The sequence below is a fragment of the Populus trichocarpa genome, chromosome 2 (assembly GCF_000002775.5).
Source record: "Populus trichocarpa isolate Nisqually-1 chromosome 2, P.trichocarpa_v4.1, whole genome shotgun sequence".
Lineage (NCBI taxonomy): Eukaryota > Viridiplantae > Streptophyta > Magnoliopsida > Malpighiales > Salicaceae > Populus > Populus trichocarpa.
Genome location: NC_037286.2, coordinates 10,866,490 through 10,893,114, shown reverse-complemented (window position 1 = coordinate 10,893,114; position 26,625 = coordinate 10,866,490). Strand labels below are relative to the sequence as shown.

Sequence of the window (26,625 nt, the reverse complement as noted above, 5' to 3'; positions counted from 1 at the left end):
AAAAAAAATTTAATTTTTTTTTTAATTTTTTTTCTTTGCGTTAAATTAATATTTTTTGGTGTTTTTAAATTATTTTGATGCGCTATATTAAAAATAATTTTTTTAAAAAAAATATTATTTTGATGTATTTCTTAAAAACACCTTGAAAAACAACAACAACCACACTTCCAATCATCCTAACTAGACAACAAGTCGAAGACCTGCGTTATGCTTATGCTGTAAGTTGGGTTAATTTTTTTAATATAAAAAAAGATTTTTAGGCAATATTGTTGATTTAAAAAAAGCAATAAAAATTTGGAATCCGAAATATTAATTTGACAAGGTTTTTAGCTGTGATTTTGATTTTGAGAATCACCAAGTTGATTTTGATTACAGTTTTTAGCTGTGATTATGGTTTTTAAATATTTAATACTATTTTAAAAATCAATACAACAATTCTTTTATGCATTACTTTTAAAAATTAAAGCCACAGCTTTTCTAAACGGAGGAGGTGGATAAGTTCCTTTAGAGCAAAAGCAAAGGAGGACGGCATGTCACGTGTTAAGATAAGTTCGTCACTGGATTTGGGCCTCACTTAATGGGTGGGATCATAAGAACACGTAAGCTCTTAGTAGCTCTGCAAAAGAAACAGCTGGTCCCATTATTAATTTTTTTTTTTATCCTTAAATCCTCATCAACGGTGATCGGCTTTCAAGTTCCTCCATTAACCAAACACACAAAACCACGTACTCCAAACGTCTCCCCTTTTTTTGACCTGGCGACCTTTAATTGCCAACTGTCCTATACCTAACGCAATTTAACCGGAGAGGAATCGGATTTTTGTATAAATAAATTCATCACTCCAATCCTTAAACAAGCCATCATCTTCTTTATCGATTGTTCCTGAAGAAGTTGTATCTGTGTAAGGCTTTTGTTTGCCGATAAAATTTAACCACTGCTTGGATTTTGAGTGTTTTTTATTTTTATGTTTTGATTCAACTGATCGCTTTTAGTTTCCTAATAATCGGCGGATAATTTTGTGTTTTTTGCAGAATATTTAACAAAAAATAATATGACTAAGAGCAGCTTCAAGCAAGAGCATGATTTTGGTATGATTTCTTTTTTATTGGTTTGTCATATTGTCTGATTCCGTATTACTGAGGAAACAAACCCTAATTCTCTTCTTTTTTCCTTCTACAGAGAAGAGGAGAGCTGAAGCTGCGAGAATCAGGGAGAAATACCCAGACAGAATTCCGGTAAGGTTTTTTTTTACCTTTTCTCTCATCAATTACTGTCGATTGGGCTTGAGCTGCTGTTGCTCCTTTTACATGATGATATGAGGCTGTTTTTGCTTTTAACAATTGATTGAAGCTTCAATCTTTCATTTTGTGACTGTTGGGCGAGGGTGTCTTCTTATTCTTCTCGAAAACAAGGTCCTTCAATGAAATTGGGGGATTTGCTTGAAGTTTTAAGTTTTGGCACGAAATGATTGTTGGGTTATATAATGAGGAAGAACTTCCTAAATATTTCGCTGTTCATTTTAGAGAGCAGAACACGAAGTCTTGCGTTTATTTCTCTTGTTGAACGAAGCTTCTTAAATCTTGGAACAATTTAGGTGGCAGGACTTGCCTTAATCTTGTATGTTTTGATATGGGATTTCGGGGTGCTTGGATAATTTGAACCTGATTGTTGCATTGGGCTGAAATTTGTGGTTGAGTGTAGTTCAGCACCTTATTCATCTATTGAATGTTAATTGCATATGTGCAGGACGGGATACATGGTGCTCAATTTGCATGCCGAATGACATTGTTTGCTCAAATCATGTCACTATAGAGAGCGATTGACATTGCGGCCAAGTTGTTTGCCCAAAATTTGATTTTGTTTTTGTTTAAAATTAATTTTTTGTGTGTTTTTGCATTGTTTAATGTGCAGATGTCAAAAATAAATTAAAAAAACATTATTTTGATGCATTTCTAACCGAAAACACTTTGAAAAGCAATCATTACCGCAATGCCAAATAGGAGCTTAATCTATAAATTCTACCATTGATAACCTAATATCTAGATGCAGTGTCATTTGGTACCTTTCTCGTCCTGGTTAGCCTGTCTAGCTACTAACACTTTTAACTTTTAGGTAATTGTGGAGAAGGCTGAGAGAAGTGATATTCCCAATATTGACAAGAAAAAGTAAGAATCACTTGCATATTGCAAATGCTTTCTCTCTTGGTTTCCTGCATGTTTCCACAATATGGCAGGGATCTTCCTTCAGCATTTTTAGTCATAGTAATGCAACTTTTTTGTCCTGTTCTTTTTATTTATACATTTTGAAGAGCAAAAGATAGTATTGACGTGGATTGAATTTTACAGATATCTAGTTCCTGCTGACCTGACTGTGGGTCAATTTGTTTATGTGATCCGGAAGAGAATTAAACTGAGTGCAGAAAAGGCAATTTTTATATTTGTGGACAATGTTCTCCCACCAACCGGTAACAATCTCTCTCTCTCTCTCTCTCTCTCCCCCCTCACCTCATACAATGTGCATACGATTTTAAGCTTCTGAAAAATAACTTTGAAGTTTCAACTGGTTGGGTTTGCTGGTATCAATCTATCAATCTATGTATCTCTCTCTCTCTCTCTATATATATATATATATATACTCTCTCTCTCTCTCTCTCTATATATATATATATATATATATATAACAATGGCTGCTGGTTGGGAGCATTTGCAAGACACTACTACTGAACTGAGTTTATGATAATGAAACTCTTCTATTTGGGTAACTTTTCCTTCAAAATCAACCAAATAAACTAGTTAATCACAAATTAAATGGTTTGCACAGATGTTTTTTTTCAGCTGAAACTAAATTATCGCTTAGACATCTAATGATCAAATTCATTTTTATTTAAATTGTTCCGCTACTCAGCGAACATTGAAAATTCCCATCATGCATGGACATTAATTTGCATAGCAATATGAACTTTGTTTAGCACAAATTAGTTCATATGCAGTGCAAGTATATCAGTTAGTCTATGTATTTTTTTATGTAACTGGTGTGTTCCCATTAAAATCGTGGATATTTTTAGTTTATCCAGGCAAAACATTTTCATAAACCTGGAGTGATAATTATTTAATCCAAACGTATGCAGGAGCAATAATGTCCACAATCTATGATGAAAACAAGGATGAAGATGGATTTCTCTATGTTACATACAGTGGGGAAAACACATTTGGGTGTCATGAGTTGCCATAGCCAAGTTCTTTCAGTGTCGTTACAAATTGACAAGATGAAGCTACCACCTCTCATGTTTCCTAGGACTTCAAACAGTCCTGGCATTATGCCCTATGATTTATGACCTTGTTGTCTTTCTTGTAAAGTTTGTATGTTGTGTATAGCTTTTCTGCAACTGAAATGGTATCAACTGCTAAACTTAAGTAATATCTTTGACATGATTTCTTTTTATCGCATAATTATTTCAGTTTTCGCCTCCATAACGGCAGAACAAATGTCTTAGTTTACTTTAGAGTAAATCTTGAATCTTGCCCAGATATAATTTACTGTAAAATGAATATGGTGGTGAGTGACAAAACGGAAAAGAGTGAGGATGGGATTTTCCTGAGAAAACTTAGTGTGTACGATATGCTTGCACCGTGGAGGTGGTTGTTGTCAGCCCGTTAATCCTCTTGTGATTTTGGCTCCCTCCCAGTGTCGGACGCTGCAGACTTCGGTTTAGAGAAGCGATAAGTTATCTGTAGGAAGCTGTTGCTATTATTGTTTGGATGGTTTAGCTCTCAATGTAGGACTCGCTGGGTTATTAGAGGAAAAGGGCCAAGAGGCCTCAGGCTGACTCTGAGGTTTTTTTGTTTTTATAAAAGCCAGCGTCGAGATTAAAATCCCTTAATATTGAGGTGGATTTGGTATGCGATCCGTGTAGCATAGATAGTCTATTCTAACCAGTTTGGAATTAAGATTTGGCTGTCGTCGTTGTGATTATTTCTTGGTTGAGGTGTAATCACCTTGGCTTCTGCAACTATTTTGGAACTATTTTGGTTACTTTTCTTTTTTGGTTGCTGGATTGCAATATCTACACGCCGATGTCTTGCACTTCCATCTTGATGTTGCAAATTCGTTTGGGCGATGAGTTAATTTAGTTTTCAGCACCAAAACTTGCGTGTTCCTCTTCACTTGTACCCCAAGAATCTGAACACTTGAAACTGATATCAAGACAAAAACCGTTTGTTATATTCAATGTTCAGATGCGAATCAATGTACCGTACCTTCTTCTGTTAGGAATATGGAACAAAATATTTTCAATTCCTTAAGTTTTGAATTTTGATCGCTTTATCATAATAAAATTAAATCTTCTATGCAAATGAAGCCACCAAATCATTTATATTTAAAAATAGAAAATTCAAATTTCTTAAAGAAGTAACAAAATATATGTGAAAATAAAATTAAATGCAAAGAGTTAAAAACTTAAACCATAGAGCTCGTTAAAAGATGTAAAACATAAAATATTTTAAAAATAAAAATTAATATTCATAAAAAGAAAACTAGACTGTTGTTTCTATTAAAAGTACCACTCATTTTATGCTAAATTAATTTAATCACATTGAATATACAAATTGCATTTCTTATCTCATAAAAAATATACATAGATCTCAAACAAAGAGAATTAATAAAGTGTGTATTTATAAAACTCGTTAACTAATACGCCTTTACTTTATTTTTCTTTCGAAATTAGTAAAGCAGTAAGTATGGATTTCTTTCTCAACATTAGACTTGATGATTTCAAGGTTCTATTTTCTGTGGTTGTTCTATTTTTTTTTCCTGATCTTCGAAGTGTTTTTAATCTAAATCATATATAACCAAAAAAGAGAGTTAACTTTGTATGTATATTTTAAATATAAAATGTGTCTCATGCTTCCATCACTCAACCACAGTTGCAATCAATACGCGATCAAGATATATGTCACGCAGATGATTGATCTAAAAATTACCAGGGTCGATAACAAATAAACAGACATGCCCATGCAACTCCATCAATGCATGTTGTCGAGGTGTTACAGGATCACCACCCTGAAAATCAAGCAATTTAGTTATTTAAACAATTAAAATCATTAAAGTTTAATAATTTACAAGGCTTAATTAAAATAGTTATTTACAAATGCTACTAATCTAAACATCTTACCTCTCCGCTCCAAATATCATTGGAATAATACTAATCCTGCATATATACAACCGACCTATCATCAGAACTTACATCAACAATCACATGGTTCTGTCTGTCAACACTCCTAAAAGTAGTAGAACCTCCTCTAGTCTAAACCACGCCTCCCTTGAGATCTTCTATCAACAAATTATTAGCCTTTGTAATACAATTGAACGTCCATTTAGTTGAATTCAAAAAAATAATTAAAGTTTACATAATTTAAAATAAAAATAAAAGTAATATATATTGTCTAGTTTCATAAGTTTTTCTGTCATGACCCTTTTGACAGTATATACCACATCTATTTAGTGAGTACCCCTCTCTAGCATCAATCTCATTATGTAGACAAGTGGATTTTCTTCGACCCTAATTCATTCACCATAAAGTTGGACATCCTTATACATTTGGACCAATATATATAGGCCACAGTGATGTATTAAACAAGGTTTGAAAATAAGGATTATATGTATTTTTGTATGATAAGTTGGAGTAGAAATCATCAACAAATTGCACATGGTCCATGTTTTGAAAAGTGCAATACATATTAGGTATGAACATGGTCGATGATACTATTGTCATTTGCCACAAGTACAAGTTGTTTCATTGATATTAATCATTTCTCGCACTTCTTTTGTAATACCAACTATTAGAGGTGGCTCAGACTGAAATATCCAACCTCTAGAATCAAATAAAGATATCATATGTGATCTAGAAGTTATCGCACCAACAAATAATTCAGCTAGGACCTTTAGAAGCCATAATACAACATGGTTTCAAAAATCTTCATCTTTTTCTCTATGGTCCACAAGATATTTATTACATCTAAAAAAAATTATTTGCACTATAGCCGATACAAGCAAGACACATAATTTTTAAAACATTATTAAAAATCTCTAACTAATTCGTGGTTGTATTGCCATAACAATGACTACCAGAATCATATGACAGTTTCTTTAAGTTCAACTTCTAATCATGCTATGATCTCATCATCAGTCTCCAACAAATCCTTATATAAAATGTCAAAATCCTATTTAAAAGGATTTATACACATCCTATGTAACATATTTTTCAAGGGCAACATTTTTTAACATAATGTTGAAGTTACTCACAAAGTGTTGTGAACAATATCAATGATATTCAATAGGCTTAGGAAAAATCCAGGCCATGGAATTTTTAAATGTTGCATTTCTATCTGATATAATACATAACTTAATGTGATCACCAATCACATATCAACAAAGTAAATCTAAAAATCAATTCCAATTATTGTTTGTCACTTTTTCAACAATAGAAAAATACAACGGATAAACTTCATTATTCGTAACATAAGCAACTGCAACCAACAATTTTGCCTTGTACTTACCATAAAGGTGAGTACCGTCAATATTAGTTAGAGGACGACAATAATAAAACTCATCAATTAAAGCACCAAATGCCCAAAATACTCCTAAATGTTGCTTTATTTCCATTAACCATTTTATAATTCTAAGTGACAATTGTTCCTAGATTTGAATATTTGATGGCCAGTAGCATTTTAGGTAGGTTTTGAAATGACTCTCCGAGTGTATCAAATAATCGCTCTAATATTTTCTGTTTAGCCATCCATGCCTTCTAATAAAAGACTTCATGCTCATAATCTCTTTCCACAGTAACTTGAATCCTTGCAACACTCGTACTTAAATCCCTCTTTATAATTGTCAACATCACCTCGACAATGAGATCTGAGTCAATCTGATGATGACATTGCAATATAAAAGGGTTTTGACATGTGTGTAACCCTTTCAGTTTTGAAATTTTTCATGAATTAGACCTTTGGTGATATCTTTCATGCAAATACCATTTATAAACTGGTTTCTAAACACATTGCAACTGAACATAAGTTTTAGTTGAACGATGGGCCTTGTACCGCAATGGATTCTTTACATGCCACCGCTTTACTGCAGTGATACATTCAAAATTATCTTTGAATTTTTTCTAACCTTCAATTCATCAATTGATAAGCTTGAATGCATGTGACTATTAACCTAGTTATTGCATCTGTATTGGTCATCCGCACTCACAACCTCAGATTTAGGAGTAGGAGGAGCCATGTATTGATTAACAGGTTCAACTAACTCAACATTTTCATCTTTCCTATCTTCTCGATCTTCCTTCTCAGCCTTAACTCTATCAATAGAGGTGCTGAAAATAAGAGTCGCAGATACTCATATGTCGCAGTTGTTATTTACGACTTGTAAATTTGCGCTATATCCCTAAATTGTTTTCCATTATGTTTACAAATTTTTTTAAAACTGTGATAGAAAAAAATCCTCCAATTTCCCATATAAAACTTCTGAGAAGACATGTATCAAAGGCACGTTGCATTTACCAAGACATTGAAGAATTTACCCTATACTATATAGCACTTCAAAATTTATATATTGATACTTGGTACCTTTAAAATGGATGCATGCATCAAACAATGTAACGCATGTTGGCTGCCTCTGTCTTTTTTTGTCTTCTATTAAGGTAATTTAAATTAATCATAATACACAGATTGACATACAAGGAACAATTATAATAAACATAAACTAAAAAGGCAACCTACTTTTCATTAATAATACAATATATGACTCATAAAATATTCATAACAAGTTTTTCAAGGTAAAAAAGAAAGGCAGGCAAGGGCAAGAAACGAGGCAGGAAGTATGCAAGGAGCGAAGGTTTAACACAAAGACAGAGAATGGAGTTCTTCGGTAGAAACAATGACTCCAATGAGGGCTGCACTAGCTTTCTTGAATTTGTCAATGTTAATTTAACATTGCATATTCTACTCCTGCTTCCATATGCTTCTTAATTATATATTGTGATATTCTTGTAAGGAAAATCTCTCTTTTGGACTCTCTCTCTTCTTCTCTCCCCAGTATATCTACTGGAGAGGCTCTAAACTCTTGTTTCTCTGGTGGGGGCTGAGTCTTGGGACCCAATTGATATAATTGTGAAAGAGAAGGGACAAAGAAACCGACCATATCTTCACACTTTCTCCTTCCTTTTCCTCACCCATACATTTGCATGTTCTGCAAAACAAAGACTTTAATCTCCTGAGATACTTGCATTTAATGCTCTTCCAACAAATACCACCAGTGCCACTGCCCTAACTACTACCACTACTACTCACCAGCACTCATATGTACAGGAAGCTTTTCTTGTATTTTTAGAACCTTAAAACACTCTCTACCCAGCTAAAGCTTGTCTTCCTTAATATGTCAGTGATCACATATCCTTGCTATTTTCTTCTTTCACTTTTATGCCTTTCTTTGCATGCATGTAACGCCAGACCACTTGCTGACATTAACAATAACCCTGAGAAAAAATTTCACATAATTCCCTATCAGGTTGGTGCAAGTTGCTAGTTTTTTTTTTTCTTGAGCTTCAATTGCTTGCATGACGTGCTGTAACATTACCTGGGTCTTTTACAGAATGATCAGAAGGAGATTTCGGTTACTACAGTACCCACAGTGGAGTCCTCTTCGTCAAATGAATTTGGAGCAGCAAAAAAAGATAGCATTGCAAAGACTATAGGTGATAATATTGCTCAAAAGCTGAAGGACTCGAAAGCCAAACAGAAGTTGGACTCGGTCGATGAGATAGAGAAAAATCCAGGTGCTGTTAAAAAAGAGTCTCTTGTTTCAGTTTCTTGGCGTGTGCCTCAAAAGAAACGTGGTGAAAGACATCCTGGTTTCAACTTGGATTATTCTCCACCAAAGACTCACCCTCCTTCCCATAACTGAATACTTAAATCCACGTTTTTTAGGTTATCTTGTAAGCCTATGTCTCTCTATAAGTCCCACTGTCAGCCAAAACAATCCCAAGTACTATATAATTAAACAGTAATGAAGAATAAGAAGTTAGAGGGACTGATCAGAAGAACCCTAGTTTTGATCGAATGATCGCTGCCTTCTGCATAGCTATAACATCATATTTTAGATTATATGGCATAGGCTGCTAGATTTACTGTGCTGGCAAGAGCCTCTATCTTTTTAGTTGATGTACATCAAAATGTTAATTTTGCATCACTAACTATTACAATGTCATGACTCATGATTATCGCTGGCCAAGGCCTCTCTTCATCTTATTCTTCCTCTTGTTTATGTTAAAATTACTAGACGAGGTTTTCCTTTTTATCATTTTGATGCTCACATGTCCTGTGCAGGATAATTGCACCAACATTAAAATGGTTCATCTCTCATTGCATGCCAAGATCTTCTGCGAGTGTCATTATCCATTGGATGCAATCTAATCACATTATGTGCATGCCATTTAAACGTATATTGAGTGGACTGGTTAAATGTGAGTGTGTGGCTGTAACTTGTAAGTGCAGTACTGTGTTTGTTTAGATAGCGGCAAGATGTAATTCCACGTACTTATAAGAATATGGACCGATGATTTCTTGTTAACTTTCACGTAAATGGAATTTCTATAAATAATGAATTTGTAACTTCAAGGGTTTTAAATGAAGGATATTATATGCCTTCTTTCTCTTCTCTTTTGCTTTTCTTTCATTGTTGAATAATCTGCCTTCTTCTTCTTCTCTTTTAAATGAAAGAAAAGCAAAAGAGAAGAAGAAGAAGGCAGCTGATGACATTGATATTATATGGGTAATTAAGCAACCAAGCAGGTTAGCATATTTGTGAATTGTGAGTATGATAGTTGATTTCTGCACTTGTTTATCATTGGTTGCTACAGTTACAATCAACGTTTGAAATTCTCTGCCCACATGGGGAATTGGTATTTTGGTCCCAGGCAATGAATTTCTTTATCTTCGCAGTGAATGGAGGAGGGGATAATGTTTTTAAGTGACTAGGCTGCTCTTTTGGAAACTTTGGCTAGCTAGTCGTCGTAGCTATTTGATTTAGACCATTCACAGAGGTTAAATTAATAAAAGACATTTTTATTTTAAACAGCATTTCAAGAATTGCTAAATGGCGGTGAAGCAAAAGACAAAAATGAATAGCAATTTAATTTTTATTTTATTAATGAAACACGAGAGTTTTATAAAAACAACTGTTAAATTTGATTACTGTGCACCTCCTAACAAATGCAAGCTTCGGTGGAGTTTAAAACTTGCAATTCCATTAATTCCAAACTTAATTTGACAAATTATTTTGGTTTGCCAAATTTCTTACCTTGATTTCTCTCTACAAGGTTATACGTGTGTGATCAATAGAAACTTAATTGGAGATGAAAGGAGCACTCGCAACAGAGAAAGATAGGAAAACTGAATCGGATATTTCTATATAAATTCATATGAAAATGGACATTATTTTTTCTTTTTTTTTTGTGAAATGATTTTTTCTGTATGGCGAAGAATCAATTTATGGTCATAGCTCGTCAGCAACAGAGTTCTTTGCCCTTAAAACTTGGATTCATACTCAGAAAACTCTCAACGGCAAAAGAAAATAGAGTCAGAATCTAATCGAAGGTCTTTTAGTCGTGTCTGTGAAGATGGTTGACCGAGTCGTTTCTCGTTTCTAGAGTATTTTAATTTTGACACGACAAATCAAAGACAATAGAGATCGATCTTCATGTACTTGTATACATGTGTGGGTGTGTTCCAAACTGAATTCGCTCTTAGTAATGATCTTCAGGCAGGCTCGGGACCTGACAAGAAACATGATATGCATCAATTCCCAGAGTGTTTCCAAAAGAAATAATTCTATACTTGCAAAACTTCAAAATCCCAATAAAGAAGATCCGAAAGAACAAAACAGATTTTCTTACTGTAATACAAACACAGACATCCATTGTTGAAACTTTAGCGTTGAGCGATATGCCGGTGAATGAAACATTTTCCCACTCATCAATCAAAGGGTTGAAACTGCACTCCAACTAGTCCCACCTTCCCACTAGCCACCTAAAATAAAATAAAATAAAGTATTTGCAATGTACCATGGAATGCACCGAAGTATAATTAATTATCTCTTATGTATTTTATACAAAATACTAGATATGTACTTGTGCTTTGTTGTGGGTGTATTATTTTTTTCATAAAAAAGTAATATTTAAATATCACAAGCATGTTTTAAAAAAATCAATAACTTGAATTATAGTCCTAATAGATCAAATAAGTTAGATTTTTTTAATAGACAACGATATTATACAAGTAAAAGTTATATAAAAAAAATCACAATAACTTGGGAAAAAAAACCTTTTTTCAAGAGAAAAAAAATAATGTAGTTTAATTTTTAACTAATTAAATATGAAATAATGAAATTGAGTAAAATAAAATAAAAAAATCAACTCAAATCAACTCAAGTTAGTATGATAAACACGTAACTTAGATAATAAAAGTTGAGTTAGCATATGTTAACTTATAATACCCGTGTTCTAAGTTATATATAAGACCGGGATAACTTTATAGAAAAAAAAATCAAAGAAAATATTTGAACTGGAAACACTTTTGTTTAAAAAACAATTATTCTTTAAAAAAAATATTTTCATAAAAGATAGGACTTGGTGCCAATTGTGGCTGATGGAAGGGGAAGCTTTTCAAAAGTGTAGGACAGAAGTCCAGGCTAAGGGCGAGTATTCAAATAATTCAAGTAAAAAATGCTATTTTAGGAAATTATCTGAACTATTCGTAATTTTCTTTTCCATTTATTCTAGTCTGAATTTTTTTTTTCCTTTTACCCGAGTTTGTTTTATGCAACCGAGCACTTGGAGGAATCCTGATTTGTCATCACCATCTCATTAATTTTTTACCTAAAAATTACAAATAATCAATTAAAATTAGGCCCAGCAAAAGTTTTGACTGGCCCAGATTAAGTAAAAAAAATTATAAATAAAAAGATAGTATATAATATAATTTAGGTAACCTTGAATTCTTTTAATACTACCTGAATTACTTGGAAAATTACTCATTTTTCATAATTTTTAAGACACGTTACCCAAATTAAATAAAAAAATATTTTAAGTTATTTTTAATAGTACTGACTCCGAGTTGAAGGCATGGAGAGACAAGAAAAGGAAACAAATATCATCTCCAACGTAACATGTGAGTGATGGGAGTTTAAAAACTATGGATTCATCAATTGGACTGCACTCCATCAAGGATTAATGAAATGAAACCCTTAGGACCCAATTGAGACTAAATACTCTTTAAGGATCTTAATTGGATTTATTTTTGTATCCGAGAGCCTTTTTTGTGGTTTCCCCATGGTTCTTTGTGCGCGGCAAGGTTCGAACCTTTTTTTTTTTTGAAAGGGCAATTTTGTTTGGAAGTAAAAAAAACTAGACCTCTGGTAAATACTCGTAGTTGCTTGATAGAGTCTGGTATTGCAGTAAATTGTATTTTTAAATTTTTTTGATTTTTTTTAATTTCAAATTAATGTGTTTTTTTTTGTTGTTTTGATATGCTGATGTCAAAAATAATTTTTTAAAAATAAAAAATATATTATTTTGATACATTCCAAGTGAAAAACAATCTCTACTACAATCTCAAACGAGTACTTTATATTATTTCATTTCTTCTCGGATATGATATTGATAGCTTACTTTTTTATAGTTAATTATTAGATTGATGGCCCGGGCGATATTACAGGCCGGACCAAACTTTTTTTCAACCCCGAAAAAAAGTTTAGGAGATGGTTATGTTTTTAAATAAGTAAGAGAAATTCGATAATCAGGTTAAACCTTGATTAATTTGATAATATGATAAAAAAAAATCAGGCAACAACAACAACAAATAAATTGCCTCGGGTAAAGTTAGGTTAACACGCGAAACTCGTGACCTGACACATTAGATCGAGATAATCCTATAAAAGGATGGTACTAGCAAAAATCAATTGTAAAAAAAGACCTGGAAAAAACAATTCAAGCCAACCCGATCAAATTTTTCAAACTTGTGACCCAAAAGGTTAACAAAATTTTGATCAATAAAATATTAAGGGATAAAATTGAAAAAAAAATACAAATAAAAAATGATTAAAAACAAAACAAATAGCAATCCATAAAATAAAGATCAAATCTGGAAAAAAAAAATAATCTAAAATATTGAGGGATATAACATTCCTAACTTTTAAACACATTTAGATCATTTTCATCATTAGGGATAAACCATGATTATTTTTTTTCTATAGATCCATGCTAAAAATTCAGCAGAGTTTTTCCTGTTTAAAACATACCAAGTTGTTGACATCGTAAATAATTTCACACAATCAATCTCAAGTCATAGTTCAATCATCCTGAACTTTCATCATATAGCAATATAATTGCATTCTCTTCTACAATCCATTTATTTTCTGTGTTAAAAATACTTCATCAAAATAAATGACATAATTAAATCGTAGGGATTAACATAAGTTAATTAAATGTATTTTTCTTTTAATCTAATGAATACAAATAAATATTATATCAATTTCAAACTTAATATATAGAATTCAGGGTTAAGATTATAAGCAACCTTTATCTAGATTACTTCACATTACAATCACCAATGACAACTTAATAATACAAAAGTGGATTTAACTAATCTATAATTACATCACTAGAACCTAACAAAAGAAAGCGCTAAGGCTAATGCTCCACGCGAGTGAGATGTACTTGAAAATCATTGTCACATACAATATAAATGAGTTAAGGAATTAATTCATGTAATTCATAATTAAAATTACTTTTTAATCTTGTCTATTAAGTTCTAGCCAAAGGTATACTATTATTCGTTTAATAATTCTACTCATGCCACGAAACTTCCTAAAGTACTTAATTAACTCTAGCATCTCAGTCATCAGTCTCATTAATACTATTAGCACTCATCAGGATAACTAGTCAATAAAAAAAAACTCGGTCGTCAGACAAATTGACATGACTGTCATCATAGGGTGGTAGTCAAATAAATTTCCCGGTCATCAAATAAATTAACGTCACTAGTACCTCTCAGATACTAGTCAAACAAGTTTCTTGATCGTGAAATAAATTGACGCCACTAGTACCTCTCAGATACTAGCCAAACAAATTTCTCATGCGTCAGATAAGCTAACACCACTAGTACCTCTCAAGTATCAGTCAAACAAATTTTTTGGTCATTAGATAAACTAATGTCACTAGTATCTCTGAAGATACTAGTCAAATAAATTTCTCAGTCGTTAAATAAGCTGACGTCATTAATACCACTCAAGGTACTACTCAAAGTCATCATTTTCACATTGTTTTCACCAGTATTGATATAGAAACATACATACAATTATGAATAACACATTTAAAGAAAGCTACAATTGCTTGTATCAATAAGAATTCTCTATTTAATAATGAGTAAAGGTGCAAGACACATCCAATATCTGCGCTAGAGTAATAGTCCCTTGCTACTAGATAAGCCTCGCGACTTTTCCTATATCAACAGGCATCCAACCATCAACATCTATATAGATCAAGTTTTTAAACCATTACTCCACTTAATCCAAGTTTTATCCAAGTACATTTGTTTTCTTCATTTAACATATTATACATATTCCATTCTTAACAAATGCTAATATATTTAAGCCAGATTATTAAAGGTTCTTGCTTTTAACCATCCATTAATTTACCCCTATCCGTATTCACATTTATTATATTTTCAAAATTATACTACATTTATGATTTCATCAATCCAACATTCATTCCATGATTCACAATTTAATTATATAATTATACTCATTTATCTCATCTATGTCTTCCAAACTTTAAAATTTAAAATTTAAAATTTATTGGAAATTCAACCACAGTTAGATAAACTAAATAAATCAATTTCAATTCATCTTTAATACATCAACACTTATTTAAACACACTCATAAATGAACAAACTTTGTTTTGGCTCCCACAAACCTCTAATTTCTCCTATTATGATCGAACCTTAGGTCCCATTCTTTCTTCTTCTTCTTCTTCTCTTTTTCTACACTTTGATACTTCATATGGACATAAGTTAACACAATTATGATAACAATTAAGCCAACTAGTTCAGATTTTTCTTTATTCACCAATACAGTGCTTAGCCTTAAATAGGGTAATGAGTTTTTCTCCAAGTTTTTGTAAGAATTAGCCTCTTTTGTATTCATTTTATACCTATCCTAAAACACTTTAACCCAATGTTCATAACAATTAAACCAATTTAATTTATTCCTTATTTCTTAGTCTAGGCCGAAACTTGCATATTGGAGAGATGACATGAATTCTTTCTAATGTTCTACAATTCTCACTTAGCCCAACCTTTTTACAAGTCCGAGAACATATAAATTACATTCATCCTTTTAAACTTTCCAACATACAAACCCTAGGTTCCATAATATAAACATCCATGCTCAAGTTGAAAAAAATATCACAAGTTTGTTGAAGCATGAAAATAGAATATTCTCTTACCTCTTAATAACAACCAATCAAGGTAAAGTTTACAAGAAAACCCAAGTTTCTCTCTCAATTTACCACTTCTCCTTCCAACCCTTCGACGACACCCTCAATTTCAAGCATTAAGATTCAGCAAAATCTTAAGATTTCTTGTTTAATTCTCTTAAAACTCTCTTTAAACCCCTTAATCTATGCCTTTTTTAATGTTTCACTCAAGAAATTTGAAGAAAAATGAAGAAACCTCCCTTCCCTTTCTATTTTCTTCGTATCGGCCAAGTGTGGCTTCTTGCACTATTTATATTTCCTCTAATCCCCGTTAATTACAACAATATCATCTTGCATGTAGTATCTATTTTCATCCAACCAGAACCTTATCTTGTTCCGTTTTATAATACCATCCTTAAAGTTTATTTAATTTGAAAGTTTCTTTAGAATAATATTCTAGTAATTAAATTATCTTTTCAATTACATCCTACAATATTTTATATTATTTTCTGAATTGAATTGTTTATAAACCCTCGATTTATAAATTTTATGCTGTTAATAAAAATATTAGAAATTTACTTTATATTTTTATCTATAGTTTTTTTAATATTTTTTTTGTCATCTAACATCAACAAAAATAAGTTCAATAAATTAAATAAAATATAATCTTATAATGCTTAAACCCTTGTCTAAGAAACTAAAAATTCTACAAAATGCTGGAAAGGCTGGTTGGAAACCATTTCAAACATTGTCTTGCCTGGAATGCATCGTCTCTATCTCCAATCGTCGCACCCTCCAAGGCTCTTCTTCGCTCACCTTTATTAGTCGTTGAGGCTTGTGTTTTCTGGTTTGAAGAATGACGTGGCAAGAAGATATTCAGTTGATAAAAACTCTCAATTCCAATTCCCTCTGCGCATCTAAATTAACTCCTCGTTATGATACAAAGGTTCATTGGAAACCTGGCGTCAGATTGGGACGTGTCATGGAATCATTGCATCAGTGTTGCTATGATGCCACCTGCGTTCCAAATCACATTTTTTTATTTTTTTTAAATAATTATTTTTTGATTTTTTATGTAGTGACTAAAAAGATTATTTTAAAAAAATAAAAAAATATTTATTTAAAATATTTTCAAATAAAAATATTTTAAAAAATAATTAATATGATAGAAATAATTTAAGGTCGGAATGCTTAAGCTATTTTTAAATGTTTTAAAAAAGTATTTTTATTTTAAAAAATACATCGAAATCCGCCTCTAATTCATTGTTCAATCATTGCTCCTACCGAGGAATTGGGACCCAAAACTGATTTTCCATTTTCTTTTATTATTTTTCTATTTTTGGGCCAAAGCATGTAAAAAAATAAATAACAAAGTAAGATCACATCCACACATTTTTAACTTTAGAAAAAGATCTCAATCGTTAAATTTGTATCGATATTTTCAAAACCCCGTTATCTCGTGTAGTCAGATTCAGTTTCAAAATCCTGACTAGCAGAACCTGCTTCTCATGATTACTTAAATACCCCTTCCTTCACCGATCCTATTCCTTCCTCGTAAGCAAAGTAGCAAACCGAGGCTGGTAAGGGTATTATGGAAATAAGGATAAATTACAAAAACAATCTGAATTACATCGCTTTTTATCTGTCTCATTGGTCGCTGTAAGAGTAAGAGGAATTATTAACATGAGAGCACACAGAATGAGAAGCTCACGCGCTCTCATTGAGTGTACTCCTCTATTGCCTACTACAAAAATAAAATAGGAAAAAAAAACTTAATTTAATTGCTAAAACATTTTCATTTTTACAGTTTATTTAAGTCTCTTTTCTTTTCTTTTGTGGTTTTAATGGTCGTGGTACTCATGAAAGTTTTTGTGTCGAGCATTAAAATTTTCTTTCTATAAAATTTAGTCCGTTATTCAAAAAAACATGACAATAACGGGAAAATAAATTTTTTTTCAAGAACAAAAAATGATATAGTTTAATTGTCGGATACTTAAAATATAAAACAAAAAAATTAGATAAAAAGGAAAAAAAAATTAAGTCAATTTGAATTAACATGATAGACATTTAATTTGAGCAATAAGGGTCGAGTTAGTTCAAGTTAAACCGCCAAACTCACATCTCAAATCATGAGATCGAGATAATCCAATAAAAAATAAATAAAAGAGAACAACAAAACCAATTTTTTATAAATAAAATTAATGTTAAACAATAAAATAAATAAAAAACAAGCCAAAAAAAGATAACCCTCATTAACTTTTCAAAACCGTGACCTGTATCATTTGACCGAAAAGCAACATACACGGAAAAATATGAAGTCCAATTCCCAACAAATTAAATCTTGAATGATGAAATCAGGAAAAAAAACAAATATATAAAAGGATCCAAAATAAAAAGCAACAATTAAAAAAATGAGGATCAAGATCAAAATAAAAAATAAATTAAAGGGCAATTACAAATTTTCTATTAGGGGGTGAAATTAAAAAGAAAAATAATTTTAAGAATGAAGACCAGATTGAAAAACATAATATACTATAAATTTGAATTGAAGTATGAAATTGAAAACAATAAAACATTTACAAAAGGTCCATGAAAAAAATAAAAATAAAAAGAATAAGAACCAAATTGAAAAAAAAATGACAAATTAGGATGAAGGATAAAATTAAAAGTAAATAAATTTTTATAAAAGGTTTAATAACAAAAATTAAAAAAAAACTAAAGTTGAAATATCAATAACAAAAATAATCAAGTAATGATTTTCAAGGGAGGTGAAAGACAAAAGAAGGAAAAGAAAGCTTCTTCGATAACAAATTACTATGCTGCCACCGATATATACCATACTTACAGAAAGAGAACGTAATAACACTTTCAATAAAAAAAAATATTTTTATCCATTAGGAGGAGCTGCATAAGTCATTAGTATGCACCAATAATCTTTTCCATTTAAATAATATTTAATTTATATAAGCTCTTCATTAAATTAATAATAACAAAAAATAAATCATAGTGAAAGGAATAAAAATCCCCTTACACATGTTTTAATTTCTTTGATTTCAAGGTAAAGTTAATATTTTTTGTTTTAAATTCAAAAGTTTTCAATCATTATTGGCATGAAAGTTTTCAATCATTATTTTTTGTTGCATTATATTTTTTAAAATATTTTACCCCAATTCTCAAGGAAATCTCGTCATTGGCCCGAGTGTTATTCGATGTTACTCACACCATGTATTTTGTAATATTGATGTGGTGCCATTCATACCTTTATAATGATTAGTTCAGTAACTTAGATAATTATGATCACCCCGAGAACAAATCAAATAAAGCTTAAAGCATTATAGAACAATATGCAAGAATATAACCAGCAAAGCTCTTAAGAAAGATTTCTTCACTCTTTCTTACAAGCTCTTCATGTTAAAATGCATGGAAAAGATAGATGTTTATAGAGGTTTCAGAAAACTAGTTGTTATTCATGAAATCTTTTTTAAATGGACAAAATCCTGCACAAACTCTATTTGGCCAGTTCTTGGAGCTACTTGGAGCATACACACCCATGCTTTTTTATCACGGCTTTTTAGCTATAATAGCTAGCAAGTATGGTTCTTTTTCCGTCGCACCCACGCTCTCGAAAAGACTCTCTACTCTAGCTTAGTGAACAGTGTTTGCTACCATAGCGAGCACTGTAGCACTCGTTATTTGATGTTGGTATAAAAACTGCGGGAAGAGGTACATAGGGAAAATAAATTGCAGGAAAACAAAATGCTTGGTCTGTTCGCTTGCTCTCTCTCTCTGTATTATCACCATTTGTGTCTCAATTTATTTGAATTTGTGTCTCAATTTATTTTGAATTTGTGTGTGAAAATCAAGTCCAATGAAACAAGCCTAGCAATGGGTTTGAGATTTGAGAAATTGAGAACTGTTGTAGAAAGGGTTTGGAGATGGAATCCATGGCTGCGACAATCGGGGTCTCAGTCCCAGTGTTAAGGTTTCTTCTATGCTTTGTAGTGATGATTCCAGTGAGTTTCATCCACCGATTCGTGCTGAGTCCATTTGGCAAGCACTTGTACGCTGCCCTTTCAGGGGCTTTCCTCTCATATTTGTCATCTGGGTTCTCCTCAAATCTTCACTTCTTGGTGTCCATGCTGTTGGGTTACCTTTCGATGGTCCTGTTTTGGTCGTACTGTGAAATCCTTGAGTTTTTATAGGAGTCTTAACTGTTATGTTTTTCTGTTATATATACAAACCATGCTGATATTTTTGACATATGATTATGGGTGCTTTTCAAATAACTTTTCGTGCTAAAATACATACCAATAATATTAATAATAACTAGATGATATACATAAAGATAGCGAACATACATGTCACAAGCAACAACTTGGATTTTTATCATTCTTACATGTACACTTTATTCATTTTTCCATTAATCTTGTAAATAGTTTGTTGGATAATAATCAGCATTGTTCTTTCATTTTAATTATTGTAAAAATTATTATTAATTGATTAATCATTGGTCACTCAGCATTATTATTATAAGTCTTTAATTTGGTTGTTTGGATTTTTTGTTTTTGTTTTTCTCTTTTTACACAAGATTCAATAAGTTTTTTTTGAAATATTCTTAGAAGAGTCTTTGTTTTGCTATGCAAGACTTGGAATATTTGTAAATTTTGGGAGTATATATTTGTCTCAACCCAGTAATATCTGTTTTTATAATGAAAGTAAATAACATTTTTAAAATAAAACAAATAATACTTTAAAGATAATGCTATTTACATATTAAAAGGCATAAAACAATCATAATATTTAGAAGAATTCAGTTATTAGTTAAATATTAAGAGAAATAAATTCAGTTAATGGTTGAAATTATATATATATATATATATATATATATATATATATATATATATATATATATTATCAAAGTTTCAATTTTTAGTTAAGATCTAGTTCCTTTTAAAGGAAGAAAAATGAACTAACCATACATTATCAAAATTGAAACTGCCGATGAAAATCTAATTCCCTTTGCTTTAGAAGAATATCAATGAACCGGAAATGTGCCAATTAATAAACTCTTATAATTATTTGATATGTGCTTGGTAGCGGGTAGATAATTTTTTTTCCAATAAAAAAAATAGATACCTACAAGTGTTTTCAATGTGTTTTTTTTTTAAATCCTAAATATAAATCAAAACGCTTATACATATATTTAATTAAATAAATCGAGAACAATGAGTATCAATAAATAAATAAAAAAGTATTAACGATAATTAAAGATAGAACTAGAAAAATAAAAAAATAAATATAGATTAGGGTATTTACTCTTGCAATATGAGCCATATACCCTGTTTTGTTTAATGACTTTGTTTATTAAAATTAATTTTTTATTTAATCAAATCATAATAAAAATAGACACACACATAAAATCAATTGAAAAAAATATTATGCAATGTTGCACATATTAGAAAAAAAATGCTATTATTTTATGTGAAATCCAAGTAAAACCCGAACAATATTTAGTCAAATAATAAGTTGAAAAATTGAAAAATAGATATTAATGTAAATATTTTATCTCAAAACACGCACTATAAGCTCTGAAACCAATATGTTTTATTTAGCAAAACAACTTTAATAAAAGTTTTTTAAAAAAATTGAAGTAAGGATGCTGGAAAAAATGCCTTATAAGATCAGATTTTTTTTTTGAAAGTATATTTGTTAACTAAGTAAAAATAAATCATATTTTATTAAAAATAAATCATAAAAATTTATAAAAACTGAAAAAAAATCCAATAAAAATTTCAATAAATACCCAAAACTAAAAAATAAAATTGAAAGCGAAAAAAAAAAAGATAAAAAAGGTCCAAGGGGACAGGCCCGCACATTTAGATTTTTTAAAAGGGCTAAATAAACAGTCTAAAAAAGGTTCAGGGATGCAAGCCTAACAAGCCAAACCCGCTTACATGGTTCATTTTGAAAGGGTGCACCCGCATGCTGGATACTTTACATTTTTTTATTTGGTAATGCCTTCTGCTCTAATTGTTCTTTTATAATAAAGGCACACAACGTGCCACCTATTTTTATCCATATTCTAACCTTAATAGTGGTTGGAAAATTAAGGTTGATGGTTTTAACCTACAACCTATTTTATAATTTGTTTTTACTTAAAACACCTATAAAATATACTACACACTTTGATAAACCTATATATGATCTTAAGCGATTTAAAAATCCAAAATCAACCTAAAAAAATTCTAAGCTCAAATCTATAATCTCAAGCAAATTAAAAAGCAAATAACATACATGATAAATTCTCCTTATCAAATAAAACTCATTGACACTAAAATTAATTTTTTTTCATGGTTAAAATCGGTGTCAACCGAGACTTATTTCTCTACCACTAGAATTTGTTTACATTTTCACTTATCTTTCAAACAAGAGACTAAAAAGATAGGGAAAATGAAGTCTTGGACTAAAATTAATTTTTTCAAAAAATCAAGGGACTGAAAGTTTATAATTTAAAAGGTATGATGGCCAAAGTGAACCTTTATGCATTATTTTTGAAATTGCCACCCAATTCATATGCCTTTTTTTTTACTTTATTTTCTTTTCTTTTAATCATGTCCTTGCCCAACAAATTTAAAGTAATTGAACTTTAATTTGGACATAAAAAGATGTAATCAATTAAAATAAAATTTAAGGAGAAAATAAAAAAAATTGACACAATGAATGAAGTGTGAGAATATGAATCCATAATGTTTCAGCTATAATAAATATGTTGTTTATAGCATGTTTGTAATCTTCAAAATTGAATTTAATTAAAAATTTTTACTATAATATAATGTTTAGAATTATTTCTAGTATCAAGAATTGAATTCAAAATATAATTCAACCTCTAAAAAATATAAAAGTAAATTATAAACCAACCCCTTTTATTTACAATTAAAATAAAATAAAATTTAATGTTAAAACTAGTTTTTCTTAAATACTCATCTTCCAATTATTTTTAAAGATCCTTTAAGAAATAAAATGAAAATAATAAAGATAATACATGAATGAAAGTAATAAAAATAATATATAAAATAAAATGAATTAAATTTTATTTTTAAAAAATATATAAATTTAATTTATCTATCATTTAATTTTAAATTAAACATGACGAGAGAATTGATTTTAAATATCCTGTTTCACTTTTTTATAATAATCATAATCACATGCTGACGAAATCATTACCATTTTTTTTTTCTTGAATTCATTCATTTATTTTTTTCAAGCTAATCTTCTTCTTTTACACTCGCGATGGAAGTGAGAGTGGGGTAACGATCAACAAGAAAACCCAAAAGAGAGATAACCACGTCTACAATCTACAGACAAAAGCCACATAAAAAATTATATATTGCACAAATTAAAAAATAAAATTGAAACAAAAAAGAAACGAGAGAGAGAGAGAGAGAGATACAACAAGACGAGGGAGAGAGGGCATTGAACAGAACTTTACCACTTTTACGTTTCGCACGCATCGACGGCAGAAAATAGGAGCAGGACGGAGTACGGCAAAGCCACAACAGAAAGGCAAGACAAGAAGAAGCTGAGAGAGAAAGCAAAAAAACACAAAAAACCCAGCAAAGATAACTCACTTGGAATAACCATGGAGATAAAAGATGGTACCAAAAATGAGCTAGCTAGATGAGTGTCCAAGAAGAAGAAGAAGAAGAGAAGCTTTATTTTAAGCTCTGTATGTGTGTTCTCCAAGCTTTATCACTAACAACTTGTCTCCTCTAAAAAAATCAGACTTTGATTTTAAAAGTTTTTTTTTTTGTCTCCTGTTGCAACTAACCCCCTTTCCTCGGCAAAGTATTAAACTCTGAAAGAGTTAGTCGTAGCTGGTAGTGGTGGGGTGGGGTAGTTTCTTGATTTTCTTGAAAATAAACTGGAGATATCTTGGTTTATTCAGTTCTTTTTTCTTATTGTTGATTTTGTTAAATGAAGGCCATGCCCCTACCCTTTGAGAACTTTCAAGGGAAGGGGCTGCCGGATTTCTCTTCTTCTTCTACTACTTCCTCTCCAGATCCATTCCATCAACACCACCACAAGTGGCAAAACAACGACAGCAAAGAAAGTTGTGGTTTTCTTGTGGGCAGTACTGAGCCCACATCTGTGCTTGACACAATAAGTAGACAAAGCCCGCCAACATCCTCCTCAACGCTGTCTTCTTCTCAAGGCGGAGGTGGCGGCGGCGGAGGAGCCTCCACCGAAACCACCAACGACGTCGCAGCTGCTTGTGGAAGCAGCCCTAGTGTAGATGAAAAATGCGGACCGCAACTTGGAATGGAGGACTGGGAGAGTGTGTTGTCAGGGTCTCCTAGTCAAGAACAGTCCATAATAAGGCTAATTATGGGTGATATCGAGGACCCAGCTTTAGGACTTAACAAGCTGTTACAAAGTGGAAGTAGGTCTCAAGATACGGAGCTTAATGCATCAGGTTTCGGCGTGGTAGATCAAGTTTTTGGCTTTGAAGTACCCAATATGTGTACTGCAAGTGCCAACTTGGTTGTCAACAACAACAATATTGACCCTTCTTCAATCCATGGTACTTTTCTTGATTCCCCTCTGGTTAACCACGAAGTTACTAGAATTTTTAGTATTGGTTGTGTACTTCACCAAAACCCAACACCAAATCCTGTTTTGTTTACTTCAGGGATCAGTCTTTTGCCAGGTTTGTTTCAGCAACACCAGCAGCAGCAGGCATCATTTGATCAAGACGAGAAGCCTCAGATTTTGAATCCTGGGGCGATAACCAACCAAAATCAACATCAGTTTGTGCAAAACCCAGCTATGCTTTTGCCATTGTCATATGCACAATTAGAAGAGCATCATAATAACCTGCATTTCTTATCACCACCGCCATTGAAAAGGCTGAATTCTGGGCATGTTGGAGCCAATTATATGCCCAAAGTCTTTGATTTGAGGCCTCCAGAGTTGTTTCTTCCGCTACAACAGCAGCAGCAGCAGAATCATCAGTTTCAAATGATGCAGCAGCAAAGGCAGGGAATGATTACGAAGCAGAAAATTGCAATTGATGAATTGGCAAACCAGCAGCAGCTTCAACACGCAATAATAAACCCGATATGTGAAGCAGCAGAGCTGATCGAAACTGGGAATCCGGTACTTGCGCAAGGGATATTGGCGCGGCTCAATCACCAGCTCTCTGTTCCAATCGGTAAGCCTTATCAAAGGACTGCTTTTTACTTCAAGGAGGCCTTGCAATTACTTCTCAATATGAACAATAACAACTCTATTGGTACTGCTTATAACCCGATTTTCAAGATTGGTGCTTATAAATCCTTCTCTGAGATCTCACCGATCCTTCAGTTTGCAAATTTTACTTGTAACCAAGCCCTTCTTGAGGCTTTTGAGGGGTTTGAGAGAATTCACGTTGTTGATTTTGATATTGGGTATGGTGGGCAGTGGGCTTCTCTTATGCAAGAACTGGCTTTGAGGAATGGAGGCGCCCCTTCTCTTAAAATCACTGCTTTTGTTTCTCCTTCCTCACATGATGAGCTTGAGCTTGAGCTTGGTTTTACTCAAGAAAATTTAAGAATCTTTGCTAGTGAAATCAACATGCCATTCGAGCTTGAAATTTTAAGCCTTGAATCCTTGGGCTCTGTTTCTCGGCCAATGACTCTTTGCACATTGGACAAGGAAGTAATTGCTGTGAATCTTCCACTTGGCGTCTTTTCTAATTACCCATCGACTCTTCCTGTTGTGCTTCGCTTTGTAAAGCAGCTCTCGCCCAAAGTTGTGGTCTCTTTGGACAGTGGTTGTGACCGAAGTGATCTCCCATTTGCTCACCATATAAATCATGCCATTCAATCTTATACAAGCCTGCTTGAATCACTTGATGCTGTGAATGTGAACTTAGATATACTGCAAAAGATTGAGAGGTTCTTGGTCCAACCATGCATTGAAAGAATGGTACTGGGTCGACATGGTTGCTCTGATAGGACGACCCCTTGGAGGAGTCTGTTTTTGCAGTCTGGTTTCACTCCATTGACTTTCAGTAACTTTACTGAGTCACAAGCTGAGTGTTTGGTGCAACGTACTCCTGTTAAGGGTTTCCATGTTGAAAAGAAGCAGTCTTCACTTGTTCTTTGCTGGCAACAGAGGGACCTCGTATCAGTTTCTGCTTGGAGCTGTTAAGAAACGAGAATTAGCATTTTGGATGTTGGTTCAAAGGTGCACAGCTCATAACCCCCCGTTTAATTTCTAATCTTTTTTGAATTTTGTTCTCCGGTTCGCTTTCGCCAATTGTCTATGTGCTCTAGGCCTACTATTTCCCATCAAGAAACTGAAGATTTTAGTAACTGGATGGGTGTACAGTTCTCAGTTGCTGTCACTTCAGTTATCTGCTCATAGCTGGTTTTAAGGTGGTAATTGTTTGTTGTGCATCTTTGGCAGTTTTGCTGAAGTAGGTTTTTTCCTCGATTTGATTCATGACTCATCTTCTGTTAAGTTTTAACGACTTGTCCAGAGTTTGCTAGTTCTCTTCGCAGATACTCTTGTTTCTGATGTTCAAAGTGATTATATTCTTACATGATTTAGTTTAAGAAAGCATCGAGACAATGGTTCGTATAATCTCAATAACTGACCTGCATCATTGATGTTGTAGTAGTATGCCACATGAAATAATCAGCTCTGCGCTCAAAAACTATCACTAGAATCTTTGGCCAAGGCGATCAAAATCTTTCATGATATTTGGTTAGTGTCATCAGAATCTGAATGTTCTTTTCATATGGGATGCGTCAAATCCCCATTTAGTGTTAAAAGTTTTACAGGATTGGATTGTTTCGTTCTCTTTTTGTTCTCGGTTGACGGTAGCCTTAGCTTTAGGGCAAAGCAGATGCATCTGTAAATGAGTTTGCAAATGTAGTTTTATAGTTTTACCAATATGATAAAAGTAAATTTAGTTAATTCGATTACAGTCTTCCAGGCTTTATAGATTTGTGTCCTCGAAGGTCTCAAGGATCGTATGGTGATATTTATGTTTTCAGTATAACCCTCCCTGGTATTATTTATACACTGAATTTGCTTTTATTTTTCCTTG

At 32.1% G+C, this 26,625-nt stretch overlaps 2 protein-coding genes across 3 annotated transcripts; both read left to right on the top strand.

Moving 5' to 3' along the window:
• Window positions 1-637: 637 nt before the first annotated feature.
• On the top strand, window positions 638-3,441 carry LOC7461702 (autophagy-related protein 8f). Its single transcript, XM_002302485.4, has 6 exons — window positions 638-901; window positions 1,032-1,088; window positions 1,180-1,235; window positions 2,113-2,165; window positions 2,346-2,464; window positions 3,128-3,441. Exons 2-6 carry the CDS (start codon window positions 1,052-1,054, stop codon window positions 3,229-3,231), a joined length of 369 nt encoding a protein of 122 aa, XP_002302521.1. The 5' UTR covers window positions 638-901; window positions 1,032-1,051; the 3' UTR covers window positions 3,232-3,441.
• A 19,495-nt stretch (window positions 3,442-22,936) lies between these two features.
• On the top strand, window positions 22,937-26,132 carry LOC7480613 (scarecrow-like protein 6). 2 transcript variants are annotated; one of them, XM_024595776.2, is made up of 3 exons: window positions 22,937-23,256; window positions 23,511-24,111; window positions 24,220-26,132. In XM_024595776.2, the coding sequence occupies exons 2-3, from the start codon at window positions 23,514-23,516 to the stop codon at window positions 25,719-25,721; spliced, it is 2,100 nt and encodes a 699-aa protein (XP_024451544.1). In that variant the 5' UTR covers window positions 22,937-23,256; window positions 23,511-23,513; the 3' UTR covers window positions 25,722-26,132. The 2 variants fall into 2 exon arrangements, with proteins under 2 accessions (XP_024451544.1, XP_024451543.1); XM_024595775.2 differs by having other exon boundaries at window positions 22,937-24,111.
• Window positions 26,133-26,625: the final 493 nt, after the last annotated feature.

Coding starts and splice junctions, on each gene's coding strand:
- LOC7461702 (XM_002302485.4), top strand. CDS start 1,052: ATGACTAAGAGCAGCTTCAAGCAAGAGCATGATTTTG. Junction 2,166..2,345: donor CCCAATATTGACAAGAAAAA/GTAAGAATCACT, acceptor TGAATTTTACAG/ATATCTAGTTCCTGCTGACC. Junction 2,465..3,127: donor CAATGTTCTCCCACCAACCG/GTAACAATCTCT, acceptor AAACGTATGCAG/GAGCAATAATGTCCACAATC.
- LOC7480613 (XM_024595775.2), top strand. CDS start 23,505: ATGAAGGCCATGCCCCTACCCTTTGAGAACTTTCAAGGGAAGGGGCTG. Junction 24,112..24,219: donor TGACCCTTCTTCAATCCATG/GTACTTTTCTTG, acceptor TGTTTACTTCAG/GGATCAGTCTTTTGCCAGGT.